The 24,560-nt window shown below is 31.6% G+C and overlaps 4 protein-coding genes across 6 annotated transcripts in view; 2 read left to right on the top strand and 2 right to left on the bottom strand.

Moving 5' to 3' along the window:
• Positions 1 to 9,455, bottom strand: part of LOC107448392 (Mau2 sister chromatid cohesion factor) — a gene marked incomplete at its 3' end in the record, with an annotated part of 57,020 nt that extends 47,565 nt beyond the window's left edge. For all 3 annotated transcript variants that reach the window (XM_071186579.1, XM_071186580.1, XM_071186581.1), the window contains 2 exon segments: positions 2,353 to 2,370; positions 8,984 to 9,455. In XM_071186579.1, the coding sequence (XP_071042680.1) occupies positions 2,353 to 2,370; positions 8,984 to 9,211 (246 nt within the window).
• Positions 9,456 to 9,597: 142 nt separating this feature from the next.
• Positions 9,598 to 10,787, top strand: LOC107448404 (EI24 domain-containing protein tank). Its single transcript, XM_016063587.3, has one exon. The coding sequence runs from the start codon at positions 9,836 to 9,838 to the stop codon at positions 10,718 to 10,720; it is 885 nt and encodes a 294-aa protein (XP_015919073.1). The 5' UTR covers positions 9,598 to 9,835; the 3' UTR covers positions 10,721 to 10,787.
• Positions 10,788 to 16,280: 5,493 nt separating this feature from the next.
• On the bottom strand, positions 16,281 to 17,669 carry LOC107448412 (exosome complex component Rrp45). Its single transcript, XM_016063598.3, has one exon. The coding sequence runs from the start codon at positions 17,587 to 17,589 to the stop codon at positions 16,324 to 16,326; it is 1,266 nt and encodes a 421-aa protein (XP_015919084.1). The 5' UTR covers positions 17,590 to 17,669; the 3' UTR covers positions 16,281 to 16,323.
• A 145-nt stretch (positions 17,670 to 17,814) lies between these two features.
• LOC107448423 (pyruvate dehydrogenase protein X component) lies at positions 17,815 to 22,230 on the top strand. The gene has a single exon (XM_043051582.2). It carries the CDS (start codon positions 17,959 to 17,961, stop codon positions 19,210 to 19,212), a length of 1,254 nt encoding a protein of 417 aa, XP_042907516.1. The 5' UTR covers positions 17,815 to 17,958; the 3' UTR covers positions 19,213 to 22,230.
• The last annotated feature ends 2,330 nt before the right edge of the window (positions 22,231 to 24,560 follow it).

Below are 24,560 nucleotides of genomic sequence, written 5' to 3'. Positions count from 1 at the left end.
TATTGGCACAGAAATATCCGCTATGCTACGATCTCAAAGTTTTGAGCTGGAATGAATAACTTCAACGAGCACAGTATCTCCAATGGTATTGTTGCTGATTTCTTCACTAGTCGAAATAGTGGCGACGACGGGTTCGGCGATTGAATGAACTTTTTGTTAAGACAAAACAAAACAGATTTAGCGACAAACTCCGAAAGACAAACGCCAGAGATAACTCTTAGCCTGACTAACTAACTCCACTGTAGGTCTGTTCCCCCTTTTATATAATTTTTCACCGCATCTTCAAAATTCTTGAATTGTCTCAAAGACGACAGAACGTCTAGGATTCCAGAATCATCGCATAAAGACCTCACGAATGACAACCAGTCTCGAAAACTGCCGCGACTGGCAGGACAGAAAGGAACCAGTCCGTCACAGTATCATGTGAATTTGGTTTCAAAAGTACAACCCTATTATAATAAATGTTTTTTCAGTATTCTGAGAAAAAACGTGAGAAAAAAAAAGTAGGCATAAGGCAAATAAAAATATATACGTAGTCTTAAAAGATAAAAGCCCGCATATTTTCAACTAAAAATTTTTTTTTTTTGCCATTTTGTCTGAGCTCAAGGGGGGAGTTTAAACCCCTAAACCCCTCCCTTGCATACGCCACTGGGCACTAACTTCTTGAAACATGCAAACTACAAAGTTAGTTAAGGTTGAAAGTTAACTCTATCACTTGCTGTGACACAAGAGATAATCTCTCGCAGCTGCTCAAGACTGATACACTTGATATTTTCCAATATGTGGCAATGCATCGAATCTCATTTTGTATTTTTTAATCAACTAAATGTAATTTTATAAATCAATTGTTATGTAAACATGAAATTATTTCTTTTTAAATCTTCATTATTTATCTTATCAATTAATAAAAATACAATTTATGCTTTAACAGGTTTAAAAAACATAATTTGGCATATCATCTAATGTAAGATTTGGCACTTAATTATTAAATCAAAATATTATAATTAGAATACAGGAACTAATAAAAAATTTTCCTCCTACAGTTGAAAGTTCTTCACATTAACAAAATGCAAAATAATTTTCTAAAACTTTACATGATCATGATAAAATAACTAGTTTCTCATAAAGAACTCTGTTCTTGATTATATTAGCCACCATAAAAACAATTTATACACAAATTTAGATATGTATTCAATATTGAGTGGCTCATTTATATTTTTTAAATTAATAATTACTTTGTTTAATTAAGAGAAAAAATATTATTCAAAATTGAAATTAATTTAACTATTATATAAAAAGGTTATCTAGCATATTTTATAGATTTGAATAAAAGTTATTTATAAAAGCGTATTGAACAAAACATTAACAAAATTACTATAATTGATATACTGAATTTATAAAGATGTGTTGAGAATTATGTAAACTAAGAAAACTTTAATAAATTCATATTACAAAAGTAAATTAGCGAATGGCCCCTAATAAATTCGTATTAAAAATTTTTACTATTTGTTACAGTATTTCTTTAGTGAAAAGATTTAAAAAAATTTAATAATTTTGAAATGTAAATACAATGAGTATTGAAGCTAAACATTTTGTCAGAAATAAATTATTATATTTATATATATCATTATAATCATAATATTTAACACATCTAAGATAATTGAATTATTTATTTCAATTGTTTTTAAACCAAAACATTAAGAGATGAATTAAATTATTTTGGAAAAACGAATCTGAATAATATAAGAATAAAATAAAAGATTAAAGTAAAAAAAAAATAATAGAGAACAATAAAAAATTTTAAATCTGCCAATGTACCAAAAACAATTAGACTTTTCTCGCTTTTTGATGCAATTGTGTAGAGTTCAGCATAATATACTGCATCCTAAAATAAACCTAATTTTGATAGCCATGAACATTAACTCTTTAATTAAATAATAATAAAAAAAAATTTTTAAGCATTTGTTTTTTTAAATATAATAAAAATACATTTATTTAAGAGCATTTTTATTTCCAAAATAATATTTGCATATATATATATATATATTTACTAATTTTAGAACTATCCCCACTTTACGTAGAGTGGGTATATCTTTTGAATGCATTACTGTAAGAAAACAATCAAACAAAATAGATAAGTTATACGTAATATTTAATCCATATGAATTAAATGTACCTACTATGTAAAATGCATCAAAATTTTGGGTAAAATAAATTTTAATAGTTTGGTTTTAGAACCTTCTTTCTTTGAACCCCTACCTAACTTTCTATTCTTACATTTATTTGACAGCAACATATAAATTATTATAGATGGAAGGTATGTTGGTATAGTTGTATTTTGAAAAAGGATACATTTTGCGACAGAAACCACTGGAAAAAAAAGAAAAAAGTATGAGCAATACTATTTAATTCACAAAAATAATAAAAAAGAAAAGCACAGTTTTTGAATACATAGCTATTTTTTTCGTATGGTTACCATATTACCATTGGTAGTATTGTATTGCATAATCAGGTGTGTGTCCAAGACAAATTTACTACCGTTTAGCGATGCCTTCACAAATTCAACTTAAGGAAAAACGGTAGTTTCACAAAATACTTTTCCTTAGAATTTTATTTTTGTATCCCGTAAGAAACGATAAATTCATATTTTTACCATATTTTGTGTTGATTTTTTGATATAATTTTTAATTTTCACAAATTATGCCTAAATTTTCACAAAATAGGTACCTCTCAGAAAAACCTAGACAGATGCCTGATAATCATATTATCAACATCTGACAACTTTCACTTAGTCTTTTTCTTTTTGATACATACACTGAACAAAATTAAGAGAACATCAGAATTGGACACAGCTTCAATGGGCTAATGTTCTCTTCACCGATGAGTCCAGATTCCATCTACAACCTGATTCTGGACGGTTATTGATATGGAGGGAACCTGGAACCCGATACCATCTCAGCAACATTATCAAAAGGAACCATTATGCTGGTGGAGGACTCATGGTTTGGGTAGGAATCATGCAAGATACCCGCACACCGCTCCATGTGTTTGACAATGGTCTAGTGAATGCCCAGAGGTACAGGCAGTAGGTCCTAGAGCCCTATGTGCGTCTTTTCAGGGGCGCTGTTGGCCCTGAGTTCATTTTTATGGATGACAATGCGCAACCACATAGGGCTCTCATGGTTGATGAATATCTGGAAAGCGATGATATTCAATGAATGGATTGGCCAGTCAAATCCCCTGACCTGAATCCTATTGAACATGCTTGGGATGCTCTTGGGAGAGCTATTGCGATGCATCAACCTCCCCCCCCCCCAAGAATCATTATGGAGTTAAAAATTCCTCTGGTGGAAGAATGGGAGGGTCTTCCACAAGTCCTCCTTAACTCTGTTATTAACAGCATGCATACTCGTTGTGCATGATGTCTGTCTGTCAGGGGCGACCATACTAGAGGCAACACAAGCCTCACTTTTATTGTCATCTTTTATCCTTAAGTTCAGACTACATTGGATTTATTGGCAATAGGTCTTGCCAGTGAATGGCACTTTCATTTTTGCTTTGCATACTTTATTATCATGGAATAAGCTATATCCATACCAAATTTCATTTATTTATATTCAGTATTTTTCTAGATATTTGGGAAAATGTCTTCCATCTCTTAATTTTGTCCACCAGTGTATTTGCATAGGTAATATTGCAGTTAGGTATTATTGTACTAATTACCCACATTAGATAATTAATATGTACAATAGTTAGCAACTTAACAACAATAGCATTTTACTCAGGGTATCTGTTACATTTCAGATATTCAAATTCGTGACTTTTCATGATTTTCGATGACTAATTCCAAGAATTTTTCATTACTTAACGAAGTTGCTATTTTCTCCAACAAAAAAGCAACAATAAATTTAAAAAAGCATTATAATAACATTATACGAAATAGGTATAACCAAAACTATTATACTCTTCATCTTCATATTTACAGATTTTAAACTTAAAAAACAGAGTAAGGAAAGAGTTGAAACAATAAAATTGCTGAAAAAAATGCAAAATCAAAAAAAAAAAAAACTTTTCTGCAGAATTATATTCTAAAGATACTTTTCTTGTTCATCAGAAAGGAAAGAAATACTCCTGATTTTTCTGTTCATTTTGGAATTAAAAAAATTCGCCAATAACTGGTTTGCTTCAACTAGAATTTTAAATTGATAAAAATTTTAAAAAAATGATAATAAAAATTCTTAAATCACAGAAGAGAGTTTAAAGGATAATTCGCTCTAGAAATGATATTTTTTCTTTCATTTTTTTAAAGAACACCATAATTTTTAAAGAACATGATAAAATCACTTTATATTCAAATAAAATATGACCGAGTGGTGATTCTGTTAGAAATTCAGATATTTGGAAGAGGATGAAATTGGGGGGAGGGAGATTCCATTTTAAAAATTAGATTTTTCGGAGACCTAAATCCATGACTTTCCATGATTTTTTTTTTAAAAATAGTAAAAATCATGACATTTCATGACAAATTTTGTTCAATACCAAAATTCATGACTTTCCAGGTGCGCGGATACCCTGTATATAGAATAGGGTTGTTTGAAAAGTAATTTCATTTGTACCTAGCAGAGGACTTAAATACCACAACCACCTTAATAGGTAAGCTGCATAATCATGATATATTTTGACAGCTGATATAGCGAGGCTTGTTCACGAAAAAGTTTGATTCATCCCCTCTTCACTTCTCTTACTTTATTATACTTACATACAGGGTATCTGCTACGTTCTAGATTTTCAAATTCATGACTGTCATGGCTAATTCCATGAACTTTTCATGACTTAAAACGAAGTTACTATTTTCTCCGACAAAAACAGAATAATAAATTTAAAAAGCATTATAATAATATTAATTAAAATGGTAGGCATAATCAAAATTGTTATACCATACATCTTCATATTTATTGATTTTAAATTTAAAAAAAAGAAAAAAGAAAACAGAGTAAAAAAAGAGTTGAAGCAATAAAATAGCTGAGTAAATAATTTTTTTTCTTTTTTCTGCAGAATTATATTCTGAAGATACTTTCCCTGTTCATCAGAAAGGAAAGAAATACTCCTGATTTTTCTGTTCTCGTTTCGGAGAAGAAGAAAAATTTGCCAATGACTGGCTTGCTTCAGCTAGAATTTTAAATTGATAAAATAAAAATAAAAAATATAATAATTCTGAAATCACAGAAATTTAAAAGATACTTCATTCTAGAAATTATGTTTTTTTCCTTAATTTTTTTGAAAGAACACCATAGTTTTTAAAGAACATGAAAAACACTTTTTATATTTAAATAAAATAAGACTTTGAGTGTTGATTTTGTTACAAATTCCGATATTTGGAACACCGTAAAATTGGGGAGAGGGATTTTAATTCCATTTTAAAAATTAGATTTTTCGATGACCTAAATCCATGACTTTTCATGATTTTTTTTAAAAAAATAGTTAAAATCATGACATTTCATGACAAATTTAGTTTAATACTGAAATTCATGACTTTCCATGATTTTTCATGACTTCCCAGGTGCGCGGATACTGTGTACATAGTAAAGTATAGTGATGTTTTTTTTTAATACTTATCCATTTTCTTTTCGTTGATAAGCATGAATAATGCATTTCTTATTCTTAGATTATAAGACCCCACATCTTTTCTTAGTTTTCCTAGCAACTTTTCCTCCTAGCTTGAGTTCCACATTTTACTTCAATGATTTTAGTTATACAGCAGGGCTCAAAATTAACGGTGGTCCGTTGGTCTGTGACCACTGAAATTGGAGTCCGACCAGCATAAAATAATAAACAGTGGTCCGCCGGACCACCATCCACCGCAGCCGATCTCCGTTAATCTAATCTCACAGCCGATCTATTCTCGATCTTACGAAACTTAAACGATCTTACTTAAAACTATTTTAGAGCTTATTCACAATTTTTTNAGGAAGGCGAAGTTAAATCTTGTTTCGCGCATGCGTCACATGGAGAGTCTCTGAAGGAAAGAAATAGGGCAGGTAGCGGGGTGGGTTCATGACGTGCACCATCCGAATCAAAAAAAAATTTTTTTTAATTTTTTATACAAAATTAATATTAATCAAAAAAATGCAATTAAAATCAAAAATTTATGATTTTAAAAAAAAAAATCATGATTTTTTCAATCAAAAATTTTAATTTTTTTTTATTTATTTGCAGGTAATAGGAACGCGCAGACGGACCAGTAAAGTTTTGTGCGGACTAGTAAAATGTTTTAGTTACTGGTCCTATGGACCAGTAATTTTTTTTAAAAATCTCTACCCCTGTACAGGGTGCATAGTCAAATTATTCAACAAAAAATAAGCACCTTTTTAGCACTTTTCAAGCACTCAAAAAATATTTTTAAGCACTTTAAAATAATATCATAATTAGGCAGGGTTGGAAAGTTTTTGACAATTGATGGTTTTACCTGACAACAAAACAAAAAAAAAAACCTTTTGGCATTGTTTTAGACAATTGTCAAAAATCATGAAATTTAGAATCGTGTAAAACGAATGGCTTTTTGGAACGAATGGAACTTTTACAATGCAGGCCACTGGGAGGAGAGTGGGGGTGCTCTATACGATACCGAGATTTATAAAAGCAACTTTTAACTATGCTGGGAGATTTTTATTTAATATTTAAAAAGGCAGAAGCATTTAGACAGTTAACTTTAAATTTTTCTTAAATATAATTTCAAAATTGCGACCACTACTATATTAAAAAAAAATTAAGCAATTATAGGAAGGCACGGCTATTAAATTACTTACTAATGAAAAATATACCACATCTTTACAGTAACTAATTCAAGAGAAAACTTACTTCTACTTCTTTCAAGAATCGTGATATTGGATTTTAAAATCGCATGAATATGAATTGCGATTTTGAATTTTAAAATCGCAATTTTGGATTTTAAAATCGTGTGGATATGAATCACGATTTTGGATTTTAAAAACACGTGAATATGAATCGCGCTGTTGGATTTTAAGAACTCGAAAATACAAATTGCGATATTGAATTTTTAAATCGAGTAATTAAGAATCATGATGCATAATTTTTAGATCACTTGAATACGAATCGCAATGAGTAATTTTTAAATAGCGTACAAATAAGAAAAGCGATATCTGATATTACAACTGTGTGATAACGAATCGCAATATTGGATTTAAAAATGCGTGAATATGAATCGCGATGTTGGATTTTAAACTCCCGAAAATACAAATTGCGATATTGGATTTTTAAATTGAGAGAATAGAAATTGCTAGTACAGCTTTTAAATCAGTTAAATACGAAAATCGATGATTGATATTAAAATCGTCTGATTAAAAATCACGATTTCGGTGCAGTTCCTAATATTTAAAATTCCGAAAATCAGCCAAACAAAAGAAATCAAATATCGGTGGTCGGAAACGAAACGCTTAGATTCCTTTCCACTCTATAGCGAAAGTCGCGGTAATCCAACTATCCTTCGGGAGGCTTGGGTTCTCTAATTGGACCCCCCAAAAATTTTAGTTTTTGGAACAGGGTCAGAAATTTTAAAAATTGGGAGAAATAAGCGAATTTCCGCCCTATTTCCGGATTTCCGGAAGTCTTTCATCCCTAATAATTCGTAGCGAAAATCGACATGGTAAGAAAAAAATCTCATTTTGGAAAGGGGAAAATTAATCACTTTTTAAAGACACTCAATGAAAAAAGCACCTTTAAGGGCTTTTAAAAGATGAGAATAAAAAATAAGCACCTTTAAGCATTTTTTAAAAACGCTACGCACCATGTTCCAAATAACGAGAAAGACTGAGCAAACTTTTTTCGGATTTAATAGTTTAATGATTATTTGAATACCAGATAAAATGTTCTGTACTCTACAGTATACTCCCTATTTTTGTGCAGATTTAGTTAAACTTGAAATCATTTAAATTACTTTTATTTGTTTACTCCAAGAGGAAAATTTAATTATTTACGTCATTCTAGATGCAACAAATATTTCCCGAACAGAATGTAAACACACAATCCCATTTCACAATTTCAAACTTTAAAATTAAAGGTAAGAAAAAAAAAGTTTATCCTTTTCAATTTTTTGAATTGCACAATACCCAAGGGGGGATTTTCGTATCGTGATCTGTGGCAGAATAATCGCCAAGTCTTGGAAACTTCCGGCCAGTAGCCCGCGAGAAAATTAAAAAAAACAACATCACAGAAAGAGACCAACTCGAAAGGTATAACTCATAGCCACCCCCAGGCAAACATCTACATGTTTGCTTGTTTTTAAATTTGCAAGTTTAAGATCTATTTGGCTCCTTGGCGATTGTAGTTGGCGCATCATATCACAATACGGAAATATCCCCACACCCAATATTCAAAGTAGATACCTATGGCGAAATAATTTAATTCGGCAACTTACGAGCTGTAGCCCGTAGGAAACATAAAGGTACCGGTACAATAACTATCGATAAAATTGTTACAAATAACTAGAATTATTTTTCTATCGTAAATCACAATCATGGAAATTTCTGTTGAACTCTTCTCATTCAGTGGCCATATTTTGGATAAGTCTTCGTAACAGTAATTAGAATAACAACAATGATAAAACAAGGGATTTGCTGTAGGTAAACAAGTTACATAAAAGTATTAATGAGTAGAGCACTTTCTGCAGTATGTCCTTTAATGATACACAAACTTTGCATTATAAGAAACATGCAATAATTTGCTTTCGCGAAAGATGCAAAATATATTGTTAACATTTTGTTTTGTATGCACTAATTAGAAAACAATTTAGAGGAAATAAAAAAGGTTCTGTCATTGATACACTTATAAAAGATTTTTTACAGCTAACAACCAAAGAAAGTTCATCATTAAGAAAAAAAATCAATGTTTGAGAATTTATTTTCTGTTTACATCATATTTGTGGTAGAAGTTTATATGATTTATGGAGTAGGTTGATGAACCTTACCGCTTTTTCCAAATGCGACTGAGCTAAATCCGTATTCTTTGTGTGCTGAAGCAAAATATTTCCAAGCTGTAAATGTGTACGAGCTTCAATTTTCGGTGGTTGTTTTAAATTAAAGATCGCAACAAGACACTGAATGCAGTTCCGAATGTTAGGAGGATTCATAGTGCGAAACTCTTCTGCTAAAGCTAAGAGTGCTAAATAACATGCATCTTGAGTGGAAGCCATCATGCAATTACTTTCAAATTCAATTTATAGGTACATTGAAATGGCTGGACACTTGAAAAACGTAACTCTTTATTTGAATTTAAACGGATTTATTTGACATCTTTAACAAAATATTTGGAAAATATTGTTGTTGTCGTTTTGGTAGAGAAAAGAAGAGTACGCACTATCGTTTGTAACCTCTTTACAAGAATTCATTTCCTTTGATAAAGTTCGGAGAAAAAATTAAGTTGTCAATAATGGCAACAAAAGAAAATTAACCAGTTGAAAAATTGTCAAATCTTGCAACTTTTGAGTTTAATCTGTTACGTTTGAACTCGCTTGCATCACATATCAAAATGATTCTGAAAATTATGCAGCTACTTTACCATTTCTTAAAAAGGATTTTTTTTTCTTTTTTTGAAAACGCATACACTTTAATTTTGGATTCTTGATTTGCTTTGCTGCGTGGAGTCTTGAATCTTTCCATACCTATGTTTTTAATATTAAAATCTGGCAACACTGCTCTCTTGTTTGTTATGAAAATAAAGTGAAAACAAAAAGTATTGATTATACTGATATTACGCATTTGATATCTCTCGACTTCTTTTGAATTAAAAGAAAAAGTAACTAAATTATTTAGGACTTGGAATGGACGGACTTAAAAGCACTCTGTTCCTTATGCTATATGGTTTTAAAGACTGCTTGCGAGGAATCTGGTGTCTGAAACATTTTTGGTTGCATTCTCAAAAACAGAAAGCTCAAAAAACAGGAACTTCAAAATCGCTTCTAGGCGTTTTAAAACAGTGTATTACCTTTAGCGCACTATTTTGGGTTGGAATATTTATTTTCAATCGTTATATTCTGAACTTCTGTATCCATCATTTATTAAATTCATTATTAGGGCCAGAATGGCAATATCTTCCTTTAGTCTCTAACATACTAGGACTTTTATTCAACGCGGTTTGGACGCTGCCACTTTTTTGTTTCAGCAAAGTACTACTTAATTTCAAATGGTACAATGAGATTGCAGAATTAACGTTCGACAACGTTGGCGGGAAGAGATCTCACACGAAGTTGAGCTATTCGTGGGGTGATCAGCTTGAGAGTGCTGTTGTGCAGTGTGTATTCATGCTTCAAGCTTACGCCATGCTGTGGCTACCCTTTCCACTTCACATCCAACATGTGCTGTGTCATGTACATTTGTCACTTCTGTATGCATTGTACTCCTTTGAGTACAAATGGTTTCAAATGGGATGGGGTTTACGTAGGCGACTAGCCTACGTCAATTCTAAATGGCCCTATTTCTTGGGCTTCGGCCTACCCCTTGTCCTAGTCTCGTCCTACGTCGGCAACTACATCGAGAGTGTGTGCTTATTTTCTACGTTGTTTCCGATTTATGTCGTGAGTAGCACTGTAACGATGGACAGCAGGGTGCAACACTACAGTCTTCCTGTGAAATTCTTTGAACCAGCTTCTCTGACTGTCAGCTGCATATTTGTCTTCGCATTCTCACTCATACATAAGAGAAAATAGTGTTTTTGCCCTACTTTGTTTTTATATGTATTTTCGACTGAGAAATAAATGTTGTTATTTTGTTTTTTTCCTTTTGTTTTCTTCATGTGTTGGATATGCGCGAAATAAAAAACCTAGTTCTAAATAGGTTCATGAAAAAAGTGCAGGCTTTAGCAAAGGTCTGTTTAGAAGAAATTTGGGTCCGTTAACGGACCCTTCGCAAAATATCTTTTCATAAAAAACGGACCCTTCACAAAATATTTTAACTTAAAAACGGACCCTTCACAAAATAATTTATCATTTAATCAGACCCTTCACAAATTTGTTCATCTTCATTATTGTTTTGTAAATAGAATAAACCCTTTCCAGGAAGGAGGGGAAAGAAAGATGTAAACAATCTAAGTTATGTCTTTGGCAGGCGCTTCTTCCTTTATTCGACCGAACTGAATATTCTGCGTTCAGAAGTATAGGCTAAATACCAAATATTTGTATGTTGCATCCCAACTGTTTGTCTACGATACGTGACAGCTACAAAGTCTGCGGCAGTCTGGTGCTATGTAAACAAGAAGAGGGCAGCTTCGATTATTGCTTGTATGGGAAGTATACCAGATTAGCTGACTCAGCCACCAGTAGGAGACTTATTTAATCTGATTCAAGAACTTTTTTAAGATTCGCATGAATATTTCTTTCTTACTTAAAATGATTTTCTCCACTCAATCGGTTGTTATTTTTCAAATACAAAGGAAAAAAAGTTAACAAATTCTGACATTAAGGGTAGTACAAGTTTTTTTAATATTGCTTTTTAAATTTTACGATATTTATTACGAATGTTCATTGATTGTTAGATGGTTTAATTTCTAAACTTGCACATATTTTAAAGCAGTTAATTTCTTTTATTATTTGAATTTTCTGGAAAAGTTAAGAGCTTAAACTTAATAACTCCGATTTTAAAAGGAGATAAAACTTTTGCTGAAAATAGAAATAGTTCACATTATCTGTGCCGGAGAAGTATTAAATACCTTTGTTTTTATTATTTATTTTTTTAAACTGAAAACAAGTTACCGCAACTAAGATGAAATCTAAAACTATCAACGATGATTTTTATCAGCACCCATCAAACCATCTGAAATTTTTTTTGTTTAAATTATGTTTTCTTATTTGTATTTTATTGTAACCTGTATAGTTTTTCTCACTATTTATTAAAAACAATTTTTATTAGCACATTTATTTTTTTCTTAATAACCAATTTACTATGTATGATAAATTTATAGATGAGTTATTTATTAATAAAGCATTGAGCTGCTTTAAACAATTTCAATTTGTTTGTATATTTGGACAAATAGTATCAATGAAAATCAAAAGAGAGCTGAAACATAAAAAGGAACAATTTATTCAAGTTATTAAATTTAATAATGAAAGATTTCCTGAAAGTTTGAAAATGTTAGTTACTAATGCTTCTTATGTGAAAACATGGTAGCTCTTTTAAAACCATTTGAAGGCCAGGGAAAACATCAAAGGGATTTTTCTTTAAAAGGTCTAAATATGTGTAAAAATAAATATTCATGCTCCAAACAGGAGTTTGACATTTATGAATAGTACAATAAGAAGGATACTCTTTATTGTGAACTGCAGGGTGCCTGTAAGTTTTAGTCCCTCTGTTACTGCCCTCTGATGAGAAATGAGTCATCTCTTTTGTAAGCTCCATGAGAAATCTTAGTTTCACTAGAAATATATTCCTTTAGGTTCCCTGAATCTATGCCCTTTTTACCCATTCTTTTCACTGGCTTTTACGCTAACATTAATGACAGGAATAAGCAGGGACAAGAACAAAAAAATTGCTTGCTTAAACGTTTTGTTGCAACAGCTCTTTCAATAATTTCTCTTGTTACAAAAATATGAAGGCTCCTTTTGTTGGAAAGGGGTTTCAAGGAGTCAAGAAAAGTTTGATGAATGTGAAAGAAAAATGGAATAAGCTTAATTAATAATAATTTAATTAAATTTTTTCTCCTTTAAGCTTTCAAGGAATAATAAGCAGGGGTCTGTTTAGAAGCAATTTGGGTCCGTTAACGGACCCTTCACAAAATAATTTATCTTTTAATCGGACCCTTCACAAATTTGTTTATCTTCATTATTGTTTTGTCGATCAAATAAACCTTTCCTGGGGGGGGGAGAAAGACGGTTGTAAATGAACTTAAGTTTTGTCTTCGGTCGATGCTTCTTTCTGATTCTTTTAACCAGCTGTCCTTTTTTCTCATCCCACCATCTCCTCCTCCACTGTTCNTTTTTTTTGTAAATAAATAATAGATCAATTTATATTTATTCATAAAATTACTTAATAGAAAATTATGTAAATAAAAATTAATTTCCGGCAATTTCTTAAATAAAATATAAATTTAAGAATTGTTTATATTTACTTAGTACGTTACAAATTAAAAGTGATCATCAGCATCTATAAGTTGACCTCAAACAGAAACAAGTAATCAACTTATACAGGTTTCCCTGTGTAATTTTCACATTAATGTTGTAGCTACTCCCAAATTTTGTGTCAAGGAATTCAAATCTGCTATAAAAATTAAGTACCTTCATTTATGTAGAAAATATTTGTATCCGATTCTGTTACATAATAAATAACAATCACTTATTAATTAGAACATTGGAGGTCTATCCTTAGAACAATTAAGATTAGTGTTTATTGTTTCTTCCAGAGTGCAAAAAAACTGCCCTAGAAGAAATAATTTTCTTCAACCCAAGTCGGGATTTGAAAAAACCCAGCCCGCCTGGGTTTTATTGAAAAAAAAACAGGGAAAATTGGGTTTTATTTGGAAAAAACCTGGGGGAAATTGGATTTTTTCATTGAGTGCTCATAAACTAAGTTTTACAGTGTAAATATCTTAATTAACTCATTATGAGTATAAGCTTAAAAATAGAAATAAATCCAAAAAGTTATTTTAAATTTGTTATGTATTCAATATTAAGTTTAAATAACGCATTATCACTAATACATATTTGAATCTTCTTTATCGTTAAGTACATAACGTTTCACAATTTTTAACTCAAGCATTATAAAATATAAATGCAGTAATATAAAAGGAACAAGTTTATTAATCTTTTTGTTTTCACACACATTTTTACTATATTTATTAAACATATACTATATATATATTACCTATTATAATCAGTAAATATTTATAATCAATAAAAATTAAAATTTCATCTGAGTTTTGACTTTAGTAAAAAACTGAAATAAATATTTAATGGTCTTCCATGTTTTTATAATAAGATTAATAGAAAGCGAAATTAAAATTATGTATAATTATAAAGAGTATCAGTTACTTGTCCCATTTTTTTCAAATAATTAACCCTAAGAAAATTATTTAATTTTTAGATAAATAATTTTAAAAAGTTTTAGCTTATTTTTTTAAAACCAGAAAATAAAACTGTTTAAATTTGTTAATGTATCACTTAGTTAAAAAAAAAAAAACATTTCTATTCAATTTTTTTAAACATAATAACAACCTGTTTAATTAATAATAATAACAACTTGTTTATTAATATATAAAGCATGCAACTATATTTGAAAAATTGATCTTTTCAGAGTAATTTCAATTTTTTTTAAAAAAATGCAATTAAAATATTACTTTTTGAAAAAAATCTACTTAAAGCTCACAATAGTACATGTCCTAGTGGCACATGTGCAACAACATCCCAAGTGGAACAAACTTCTTTTTAAAAAAATATAAAATAAAATGATGAAACAGTTTATAATTGCAACCTAGTTTACAAATTATTTGCACAACTCATTTAATAAATCATTTATAAATAAGTGAACAAAAAGACAGCAAACATAGTTGAACTTTATTTTATAATTATATTAAGAACCTCACTAATTGCCTATAAATTTACCTGTGCCAGCAGAGGAGGCTAGCAGCTTCTTTTATAATAACCAATATTTGTTCATCTAAGCAGAATAAAAAAAGTTGCAAATCAAAATTTTTAAAAAAAATTTAATACTAAACCATAAACTTTCATATAAAGAAAATTCAATAAAGTTGAATACTGAGAAAACAGAAATATAATAAGTTGCTTCACTAAACAGGGGTCTGTTCAGACATTTTGTGAAAGGTCCGCAAATAAGGTCCTGTTATTGCAAAGTAACTATTTCAAGGAGTTTTTAAATTGAAAATAGATACAAGATTATGCTCAACTCTGAAAAATTATAATTAAAAGAAATTACATTTTCAAAAATAAACAGCAATTGCTGCTACTAAATTAGAGATGCAACATAAAAATATTTATTATTTAGCCTATACTGCTGAATGCAGAATATTTATTTCGGACAAATAAAGGAAGAAGCGTCAGCCGAATACATGACTTAATTTTAATTTTTTAGAAATAATTAACTTTAATCATGTAAATTTGAAAAATGAAGAGAGTACTTTTTAGACCTCGATATTTTTAATGTTTATTGAATAAACATTAAAAATATCGAGAAACTTTATTCACACAAATTAAATTTATTTTATTTTTATAAATATTTGTAGAGAAATGTAGGGATTTTAAATATATCACTGAAACACTTATAAATCATTATTCAGGGGTGATAGTGAGCCCAACTCAAAAATCCTGAAAATTTCTTGAGTAAAATCATTAATAACCCATTTCAAAAAATTTATGTCTTCATAATTTAAATCATTGATATTTTCAAAACATAAAATTCTAAATAAGTTATATGCAGCATAATTTTATTTCACATCCGTTGTTGAACAGCTGACCCAATTTTGGGCTTACGACTACATATGTTCAACTTTGTAACCTTGTCATTTTGAACCAATCCAGAGAACATCCTGGATCACCTACCCCCAGAGGTTTTGATTTGTTATCACATTTATTATTCTACCAGTAAATATATTTACATACAAAAGAGACGCCAAGTATAAATTCTAATATTTTTAAATAAAATATACAAGAATTTTTATATATAAATGTGATTGATGATTTCTTGAACCTTCTGGACCTTGGATTTCCGGATTGCGGTTAGAGAAAAATCCAGATTTTTTTCCGAAGCACAATCATCTCTGATCATTACATCACTATATGTATAACAGGGGTTTCCAATTTGCATGGAGCTGGGGGCCACAATTGAAAACACAAATCAAATGGTGGGCCGCAACTTTATCAAAATTTTTTTGTAGGGCACTTTTATGTTTGAAGGAACATTAAATATTATTGTCAGAGTTTNTTCAAAATTTTTACAATTACATTCAATGAGAAAATTGAGGTTTGTCTGCTGCAACCACCAGAGAATAGATATTTACATTTAAAATTTGAATATATTTTCGTCCAAAATGAGTGGTTTCAAAAAGTTAAATCGGAGAATTTCTTCGAGAAAATTTCTGATACGCACATGCTAAGTTATATTCACAAAATACAAAAAAATGAGCAACATACACGATTATTTTTGTATTTGAATAAATATTTTCTTGAGTGCAAAACTTAAAACTGGCGGGCCCCGGGCCGCCAGTTGGAAACCCCCGATATAATTTTGATCTTTATAAAGAAAAAAAATGGTAATGACAGTATGTATATTGCAATAGAATTTTTTATTTGAAACAGAATTAATTAGTCTAACGAAAAGGATCTTTAGAATACCAAGTACGGGTATTAGTGGCCGTAGGTTTAATGTCGAGATGATCGACAGAAACACTGACTGCTTCGTCTTCACTCGACAGTTCCCTCTCCTTCACCAGGGGAGTCGCTGCATTATCAGCGAGGAATATCTCGTCGTCAGTGCTATCATCATCATCATCAATGTTTGTCCACTTGCTCGCTCCACCCTCAAAAACAGATAATTCTGTTTCTTGCAGAATTTTTTTGGCTTTCAGACCAGCCTTTGACACGGCTGGCGGGTACGTTTTAGGTGGAATGGCAGATGACAGTGTCGCAGTCACAGTGACATCCTTTTCAGTTTCTTTGATAATGTCGCTAAGATTTGTTTTCATGACGGGTAACCTCGTACCCAGAATGGTGGACGACTGGATCCTGTTCAGAAAACCGATGGCGGCTTTCGTCGCCCTCTTGTACGCATCGTCGTCTAGGGCTTTACGTATTTCCTGGGTCAAAGCCTGCGATCGCTTCAGCCCTACATCCTCGCACTTCTGAATTGTGTCGGACGAAAGAAGCAGGGCCCCGATTCTATGAATCAGGCAGATTTCTTGATGGGCATTCACACACACGACGTAACATCCATCCGCAATTCTTTCTTCGACGTTCGAGGGATCCGTGACGATGCGATCGGCAAACAATGCGAGATTGATGCAGATCGGCATGTGATGTAGATTGAGGGCAACCGGTTCCCGCTCCTCTAAAGAATAAATAGACACTTCAGTGCCGATGACGGTGACGTCAGGTCGCTTAAAATGCGCCAGGGCAGAAATGGCAGCTAGACTGGCACATTCGACTAGATTGCCATCATTGTTTAGTGCGTGAATATCAACGCGAATGGTCCACACTTTAGAGCCAGCGACAATGCAAAGGGATTCTAAATCGATGCACTTACTGTCTCGGATGCAGCGCTCGAGAATTCGCTGCAATTTCACATTTTCGTCAGACATTCGAGATTGATACTGAATATCAGGAGAGGACATGGCAGAGATTTCTACATTGATATACAAAGCTCCTTCGGTCGGACTTCCAGACTTGGGTTCAACCACTTCGGCACTTACTTGTGCAAGAATTTGAGTACTTCCTAATGCAACCAAACAACAACCCCATTCTTCTCCAAATATTATTTCCATCGAGCGACCTTCCGACAGACTACGTCCATCCAATCGACTATTCGTAGCAATACACTTTATTACAAACTCTCTCTCACACGTAGAAATTACTTTCATGTTTTATGATAACTTTTACTCACGTTGAAGCTATAAACTAGCAGTAAGGCTTTGAGCTACTTATTTCTTCCCGTCTTAACCCTTAATTTAATAATAGAAACTTATAAGCCTGCATTTATAGTCAACCCGAAACTTCCTATGGAAACATTTTGCTGTTGAGCAAGATATTATTTTTATTTTTTTGTTAATTTAATGATTTATCGTGGCTTCCTGAAAAAAATGTGACTCGTGATTTAAGAAACTAAAATTTGGCAACAAAACATACTGGCACGGGGGTGACCTACGGGCGAAGACGTCTGCTCGTTATTTCGATCTCGAAGAAACACGAGCATTCTCCGGCTGTTATTGGTATTTATTTAGTAATTAAGGATGATCACGATTAGTTCTTTACGATATTTGTCGAGAGTGTTTGAAAAGCCACCGACACTGTTATGTAATTTACTAGTAAGTTCCACTTCCAGGTGTGCATTTTTTCATAAATCGAAACTTCTGACCAACAATTTCAAAATCGAAATAAAAATGCCATCTCTCTCTCCAACAATGACTGAAGGAACCATCGTGAAATGGTTGAAAAAAGAAGGAGACTCCATCGAACCTGGCGATGTCTTATGCGAAATACAGACTGATAAAGCTGTCGTTGGTCTGGAAACAGAAGAGGAAGGAGTTTTAGAAAAAATTATTATCCCCGAAAATACACAAAACATTCAACTCGGGGAGATAATAGCCATTATTTTGGGTGAAGGACAATTGGATGAAAAACCTTCTGTAGACTGTGTCTCCCAGAGCCCCACCAATGTCTCCCAGAGTTCCACCAAAGTCTCAAAGAGTTCCACCAATGAGCTGCTAGGCCCCTCGGTTAAAAAGTTATTGCATGAATTTGATATAACACGCACTGATATTCCCAGTTCTGGTCCGAAGAATAATCTTCTTAAAGGTGATGTGCTTAAATTTATCAAACTCCGTAATCTTAAACCTTTGAAATTAGAACAGAAACCCAAAAAGGCAGTCGTGAGTTCTAAAACCAAAGAGACTTTCGTGGATGTCCCTATTTCGTCGACTGAAATGGAGAGTGCCCACCAACTCGTCCAGTCAAAGATGTCGATGCCCCACGGGTACATGAGCGTAGATTGCACACTCGACCACACTCTGAACTATATGAAAGACGTGTCTTTAAATGAGTTGATTATAAAATGTGCCCTCACCTCCCTGAAGAGAGTCCCTAAAATGAACTCTGTGCGTAGCAATAATGGGCAGCTGCAATTCTCAGACTGTGTTAATATTTCAATGACTCATTTTAATGACGGCAAATGCGAAACTGCATTCATCGAGAACGCGGGTGGCCTGTCATCTATTTCTGAAGGACAGCAGTCTTCAAAGAGTGCATTTAGAATTTCTAATCTCAGTGCCCTCGGTATAACCGACTTCGTGGAGGTAATTTCGCCGAGTAACGTCGCAGTGTTGGCCGTCGGTGGCGTCCGGTCGGTTTTCGAAGAAGGTTCGTCGGTGAGAAAGATGCGAGTGACGTTATCCTTTGATAACTGTGTTGTGGAAGAGACTGAAGCTGGTGAATTTTTGGAGACTTTTAGAAATTGTTTAGAAAATCCTCTTATACTTATGTGTTAAAGTTAGTTGGAAAAAATATATATATAATATAATCAGAGCTCATTCTGGGCAGAAAAAAGAGGCATTATTATTCTAAAAAGACAATAATTTCTTTCTATGGGCTTTACACGCTCTATTAAATAACATTGTAAATTAGTAAAAGAATTTTTTTTTTACTTTACTAAAAGTAGCAAAGCAATCATATTAATTACTAATTTTTATTAATGAATGAACATATATATCGAGTTAATGAGCTAATTAGCTTAGTAATTCATTTAAAATGCATGCATATATTAATAAATGTATGTTTTTGAGTGTCTGTAGTTATGAATAAATAATTAAAATGATTAATAATAATTATGATTTAATGATAGTGGAAGTAACTGCAAACTTTCAAAGACAAGTGCAACAAGGGGGTGTGATGGCTATTTTTCCTTTCCCATATAAATCTACGTATTGACAGCAATGACAAACTAAGTAAAAAGAGTTGAAAATAACAAAAGTTTAAGAAATCCATTGTAGAGTTTGGGGAAAAAATAAAGAAGGGTTGAGGAAAGAAAGGGAAAAAAGGGTATGGAGTCTATTACATCAGGGCACTAATTTACTTTCGGGGCAACAGGATAGATTCTTTTGACTAAAAGGGCAGCAGGGTGCTGCACCCTGTTTATCCTGCCTAAAATGAGCTCTGATATAATCAATTTAAAAGAATTCCCTTTTTTAAAAAAAATGAAGCACTTTTATTTTGCAAGTATCAATTTCATATGATCTCCTCCCTCAGGGTGCGTAGCGTTTTTAAAAAGTGCTTATTTTCTTTTTTTAAAAGTTCTTAATTTTCCCTTTTCCAAGTTTAGATTTTTCCTTTACCATGTTGATTTTTGCTATGAATTAGGCAGAAAGACATTGTTCTATTCAAAATTTTTACAATTACTTCAACCCTAATCTATTTCGGCACATCGTCAGACTGTAGCATATGAAAACGACATTCTATTTACATTATTCAAAAATCTTGACAATTGTCAGAAACAACGGCAAAAGAATTTTTTTTTGACATGACTGTTAAAACAAGATAAAACCATCAACTGTTTTAAAGTGCTTAAAAATATTATTTGAGTGCTTAAAAGGTGCTTATTTTTTGTTAATTAATTTGGCTACGCACCCTGTCCCTTGTTCATCTTTTTCAATAATGTAACTTATTCTTTAGATATTGTGCTGAATTTCGTTTCTGGAATCGGCTGGACTTTGGCAAATGTAGGAAATAGATTCTGTGACTTTCAGCCGAATAAAAATCAAAACTTTACGTTCAAAAATGAACTAATATCCTGGGAATGCATTTCGTTTTTCTTAACGGCTCTTGTCTTTTCATTTCAAGTATTCTTTAAATGTGCTTATTAAAGTAGTTTGAATATCTTAAATACAGGGATAAAAAAAAAAAAGATTTTGTTACTGATTAAAAACAAGATGTTTTGATTGTTAAAATGTGTCTGGAAAATTTTGAAGAAACAGACGTCAGATGTAGAATTTTGTACTGTATCTAGTATATTAAAATTTATAAGTAAACTAATTAGGGTTTCACCAGAAATAGTCTAATTCTCTGTGTATTCTGACATTTATATTTTTCAATATCTAACTTGTGGAATTAGGAAATATTGATTAAAACAATAATGATTATGAATTTTTGTATTTTTAGGTAATTTCCATAATTGTTGTTGTTTCTAATGCCACTTGCCACACGGGCAAGCCTGCTTGGTGAAACCAAGCAAATTTAAGGCAGAGTGTGTGTTTCTTGTTTTTCAGTGGCGCCATCTATGGCCAAGAATTCGACTTCTGCCACACCATATGTCGCACCCATTTATAGGGTAGACCCATTCATTCCTCCACAGATCATCATTTTGACCAAATCAGAGAACGATCGATCTCCAATCCAGTACCCCCAGAGGTTTTGATTTGTTATGGGAACATGGAGGACTTTTGCGAATCAACAGATTTAGCGTGCATCAGTCACTTTTACTACACAGGAAGTCTTCGACCGGCGGGGTTCAAACTCTCGGACATGGACCCAGCACTCTATCAACCAGGCTATCCCGGCCCTCATTTTCCATTATGACAACTGTTATTGCTTGTAACAGAGTATTCGCATTCCTGGGAAATCTGTGATTTTGACTTTTAACGAAATTTGTCGCGAGTTTCAATTAAGAATGCTAAAAAAAATCGTGGAAGCACCCAATTCGTCATGGATTTTGGGTATTATTGCTCTTAATCCTGTTGCGTGATATGAAAATCATAAATCGTGATTTAAAAAATGTCACGATCACACATGTCACAATCCTTATTCGTGCAATATTAAAAATTAACCAATGTAATAAGTATTAGTGTGATTTAAATATAGCAGTGTGTAATCTTTATTTGTGGGATTTTAAAAAAAATCACTCATTACGATCTGATTTAAAGGATAAGCATAATTTTTTTTTAGTCACAATATTTAAAAATAACATGACAAGATTTATATTTGCTCGATTTAAATATGAAATATTGCGATTCGTATTTGCGCAAATTAAAAAGTTGCTCCTTGTGATGCGATTTAAAAACCATGCATTGTAATTCATATTCACATGATTAAAAAAATCAAGTGTGAACATAAAATATTTAAAACTTTTAACAATGTTAGTTTTGGTTTAAAAAATCTAAGTAATATTTTTTTTTCTGTTAAAGATTTGACATGTATTTTTTTAATTTCATTTGATATATTATGATAAGAAATTAAAATGTTTTTATTTAATATTTTCATAATTATCATCTATTTGATAATATTGAATTTAATACAAAGTCAAATGAATTGTGTTTGAAGTTGGATTCTTACATGTTTCTTCTTCATTTCATATCTATTTACAAGACAGTAAATTATTAAAAATATATGTCACACTGAAATGTCCCCTTCAACTAGTTTTCTTCCCTTCTATGACATATTCGTTAAGAAGTAAACCAAATATCATTTCATTATTATGTATAATTGACAAATAAATAAAATTTTCTTAGAATGTAGGTTACTCAATATTGAGAATTTTAAAACCATACAGTTTATACATATTAAAATGTGATATAGTCTTAAAATATTGGGTTGAGTAAAAAAAATTTCGCCAAAAGTCTCCGCTCCGACATCAGCCATTCTTGTCATAGTAAACCTTTCTCCAAACAAGTTTTTGTATTCTAAAGTAGAAAGTTGCAACTGTGTAATTTGTTTGTCAAAACTTTATTATACTTGTGCACCAAAAAAGTGTTCAAAATGTCAGTTGTCCACAGATCAGAACGATTATCAGTGTTTTCATCTCAGAAAAAAAATGGGTGAGAATTTCTCACCCTTTCTCAAAAACAGGATGAGATTTCAAAAAGTTAAGTGAGATTTCAAAAATTTAAAAAAAAAAAAAAATACTCAATGAGACTTGAAAAAAAAAAATCATTTCTTTAATTATAATGCATTTTTAACGTCTTCTAATTTTTAAAGCATTGAATATTTTTGCTGCATCATCATATGGAAAATGTTCTACATCTACTTTTTCATCAGCTATTCTCATTAGGTTGCTCAAATGCGTATCTGTTTCGTTTTGATCGTTTCTACCCACATTTGTTTCATTTTCATTTGTCCGTTTTGGAGTTGAAGATATTGGCTTTACAAGGTATTTGTCCATCTTACATTAACGAGCAAAAAATTTGAACGTCTTAGATGAAGAAACCTTACCTACGGTAAACACGTGGTTGCAGAGAACACGTGGTTGCCTTCTGAAAGAGGTTCCGAGGAATGGTGTTCTGTTGTTCTTAAAGGTTCTGAACAATACTGGTAAATAGGGAAGCTAGATAATGGGGCAGATGTTGAAAATAATAAAAGATCCAGGAAGAAAAGTGAAACGGATTTAATTCTAAATGGCGCAAATGAGAAATTTTTTTCAAAATGCGAGAAATTCGCGAATTTTGAAGTTTGTTTATAGAATGCGCGAATTTCTCGCGGTAATCATTTTTTAATGCGAGAATATAAAAAAATATGCGAGATTCTCGCGATCTCGCGCTGTAGTGAAAACACTGAGTACTACGAGTTCCAAAATAAACACGGTGCCACAATAAGAATGTGTGAAATTTTAGGTTTTAGTACTGTTTCTTATGATACAATACAGTGTTTTCATCCTAGAAAAAAAATGGGTGAGAATGTCTCACCCTTTCTCAAAAACAGGGTGAGATTTCAAAAAGTTCAGGGATATTTCTAAAAACTAAAAAAAACACAAAAACTCTTGAAAAAAAATTATTTCTTTAATTATAATACATTTTTAACGTCTTCTATTTTTTAAAGTATTGAATATTTTTGGTGCATCATCATAGAATATTTTGCCTTTACAAGGTATTTGTCCATCTTACATAAGTGCATAAAAAATTTGAACGTCTTACATGAAAATAACCTTACTTACGGTAAACACGTGGTTGCAGAGAAATGTGTTCTGAAAGGGGTTCCATGGTTGTTTTCTAACAATACTGGTAAATAGGGAAGCTAGATAATGGGGCAGATGTTGGAAATAATGAAAGATTCAAGAAGAAAAGTGAAACGGATTTTATTCTAAATGGCGTAATTCGAAGCTTTTTCCAAAATGCAAGAAATTCACTAATTTTGAAATTGATTTATAGAATGCGCGAATTTCTCGCGGTAATCATTTTTTAATGCGAGATACTTGCGCTGTAGTGAATACACTGTAATAATAGTTTAGTTTCGAAAGTTTAAAACTGGGAATTTTGACATTTAAGATTAACCACATTTTGGCTGCCCCTATTGAGGTTTATTGTGACCAGAAATTATTGACTGGTCATTTCTGACCCTCTGAAATACTTCACTTATAGTCAATTTTAATGAATTAACAAAGCAGTTTTAAATCGTGTAGTTCTAGTCTGATAATTGAGAAAATGTCATGGTTAACCCAGGGGTCTGTCCAGGCCGAATTTACTACCTGTACCTTCACAAATTCAACTTAAAGGAAAAACAATAGTTTCACAAAATACATTTTCTTAAAATTTTGTTTTTTTTTATCCCATAAGAAACGATAAATCCATATTTATGTGTTGATTTTTTAATATAATTTTTAATTGTTCACAAATTATGACAACATTTTCACAAAATAGGTACTACCTCTCAGAAAAAACTAGACAGGCCCCTGTTAACATATACAAATGTATTTCAATAAATGACCGAATTCATTAACTAGTGAGATTTCATGTCGGGTGGGCATTATATTAGAATTCAAGATAAAAATTATTTAAGTTATTTTAATTTGTTGAATAGAATAAATATAATTGTTGCACAATTATAGAAAAACATTTTTCATACCTTTTCAGAT

The sequence above is a fragment of the Parasteatoda tepidariorum genome, chromosome 10, assembly GCF_043381705.1.
Source record: "Parasteatoda tepidariorum isolate YZ-2023 chromosome 10, CAS_Ptep_4.0, whole genome shotgun sequence".
NCBI classification, from domain to species: Eukaryota; Metazoa; Arthropoda; class Arachnida; order Araneae; family Theridiidae; genus Parasteatoda; species Parasteatoda tepidariorum.
The sequence above is the reverse complement of the archived record's forward strand: the minus strand, read 5'-3'. Positions and strand labels throughout refer to the sequence as shown.

What these genes read in the sequence shown, in the direction of transcription:
- LOC107448423 (XM_043051582.2), top strand. Translation starts at nt 17,959, where the DNA reads ATGATCACGATTAGTTCTTTACGATATTTGTCGAGAGTGTTTGAAAAG.
- LOC107448404 (XM_016063587.3), top strand. Translation starts at nt 9,836, where the DNA reads ATGGACGGACTTAAAAGCACTCTGTTCCTTATGCTATATGGTTTTAAA.
- LOC107448412 (XM_016063598.3), bottom strand. Translation starts at nt 17,589, where the DNA reads ATGAAAGTAATTTCTACGTGTGAGAGAGAGTTTGTAATAAAGTGTATT.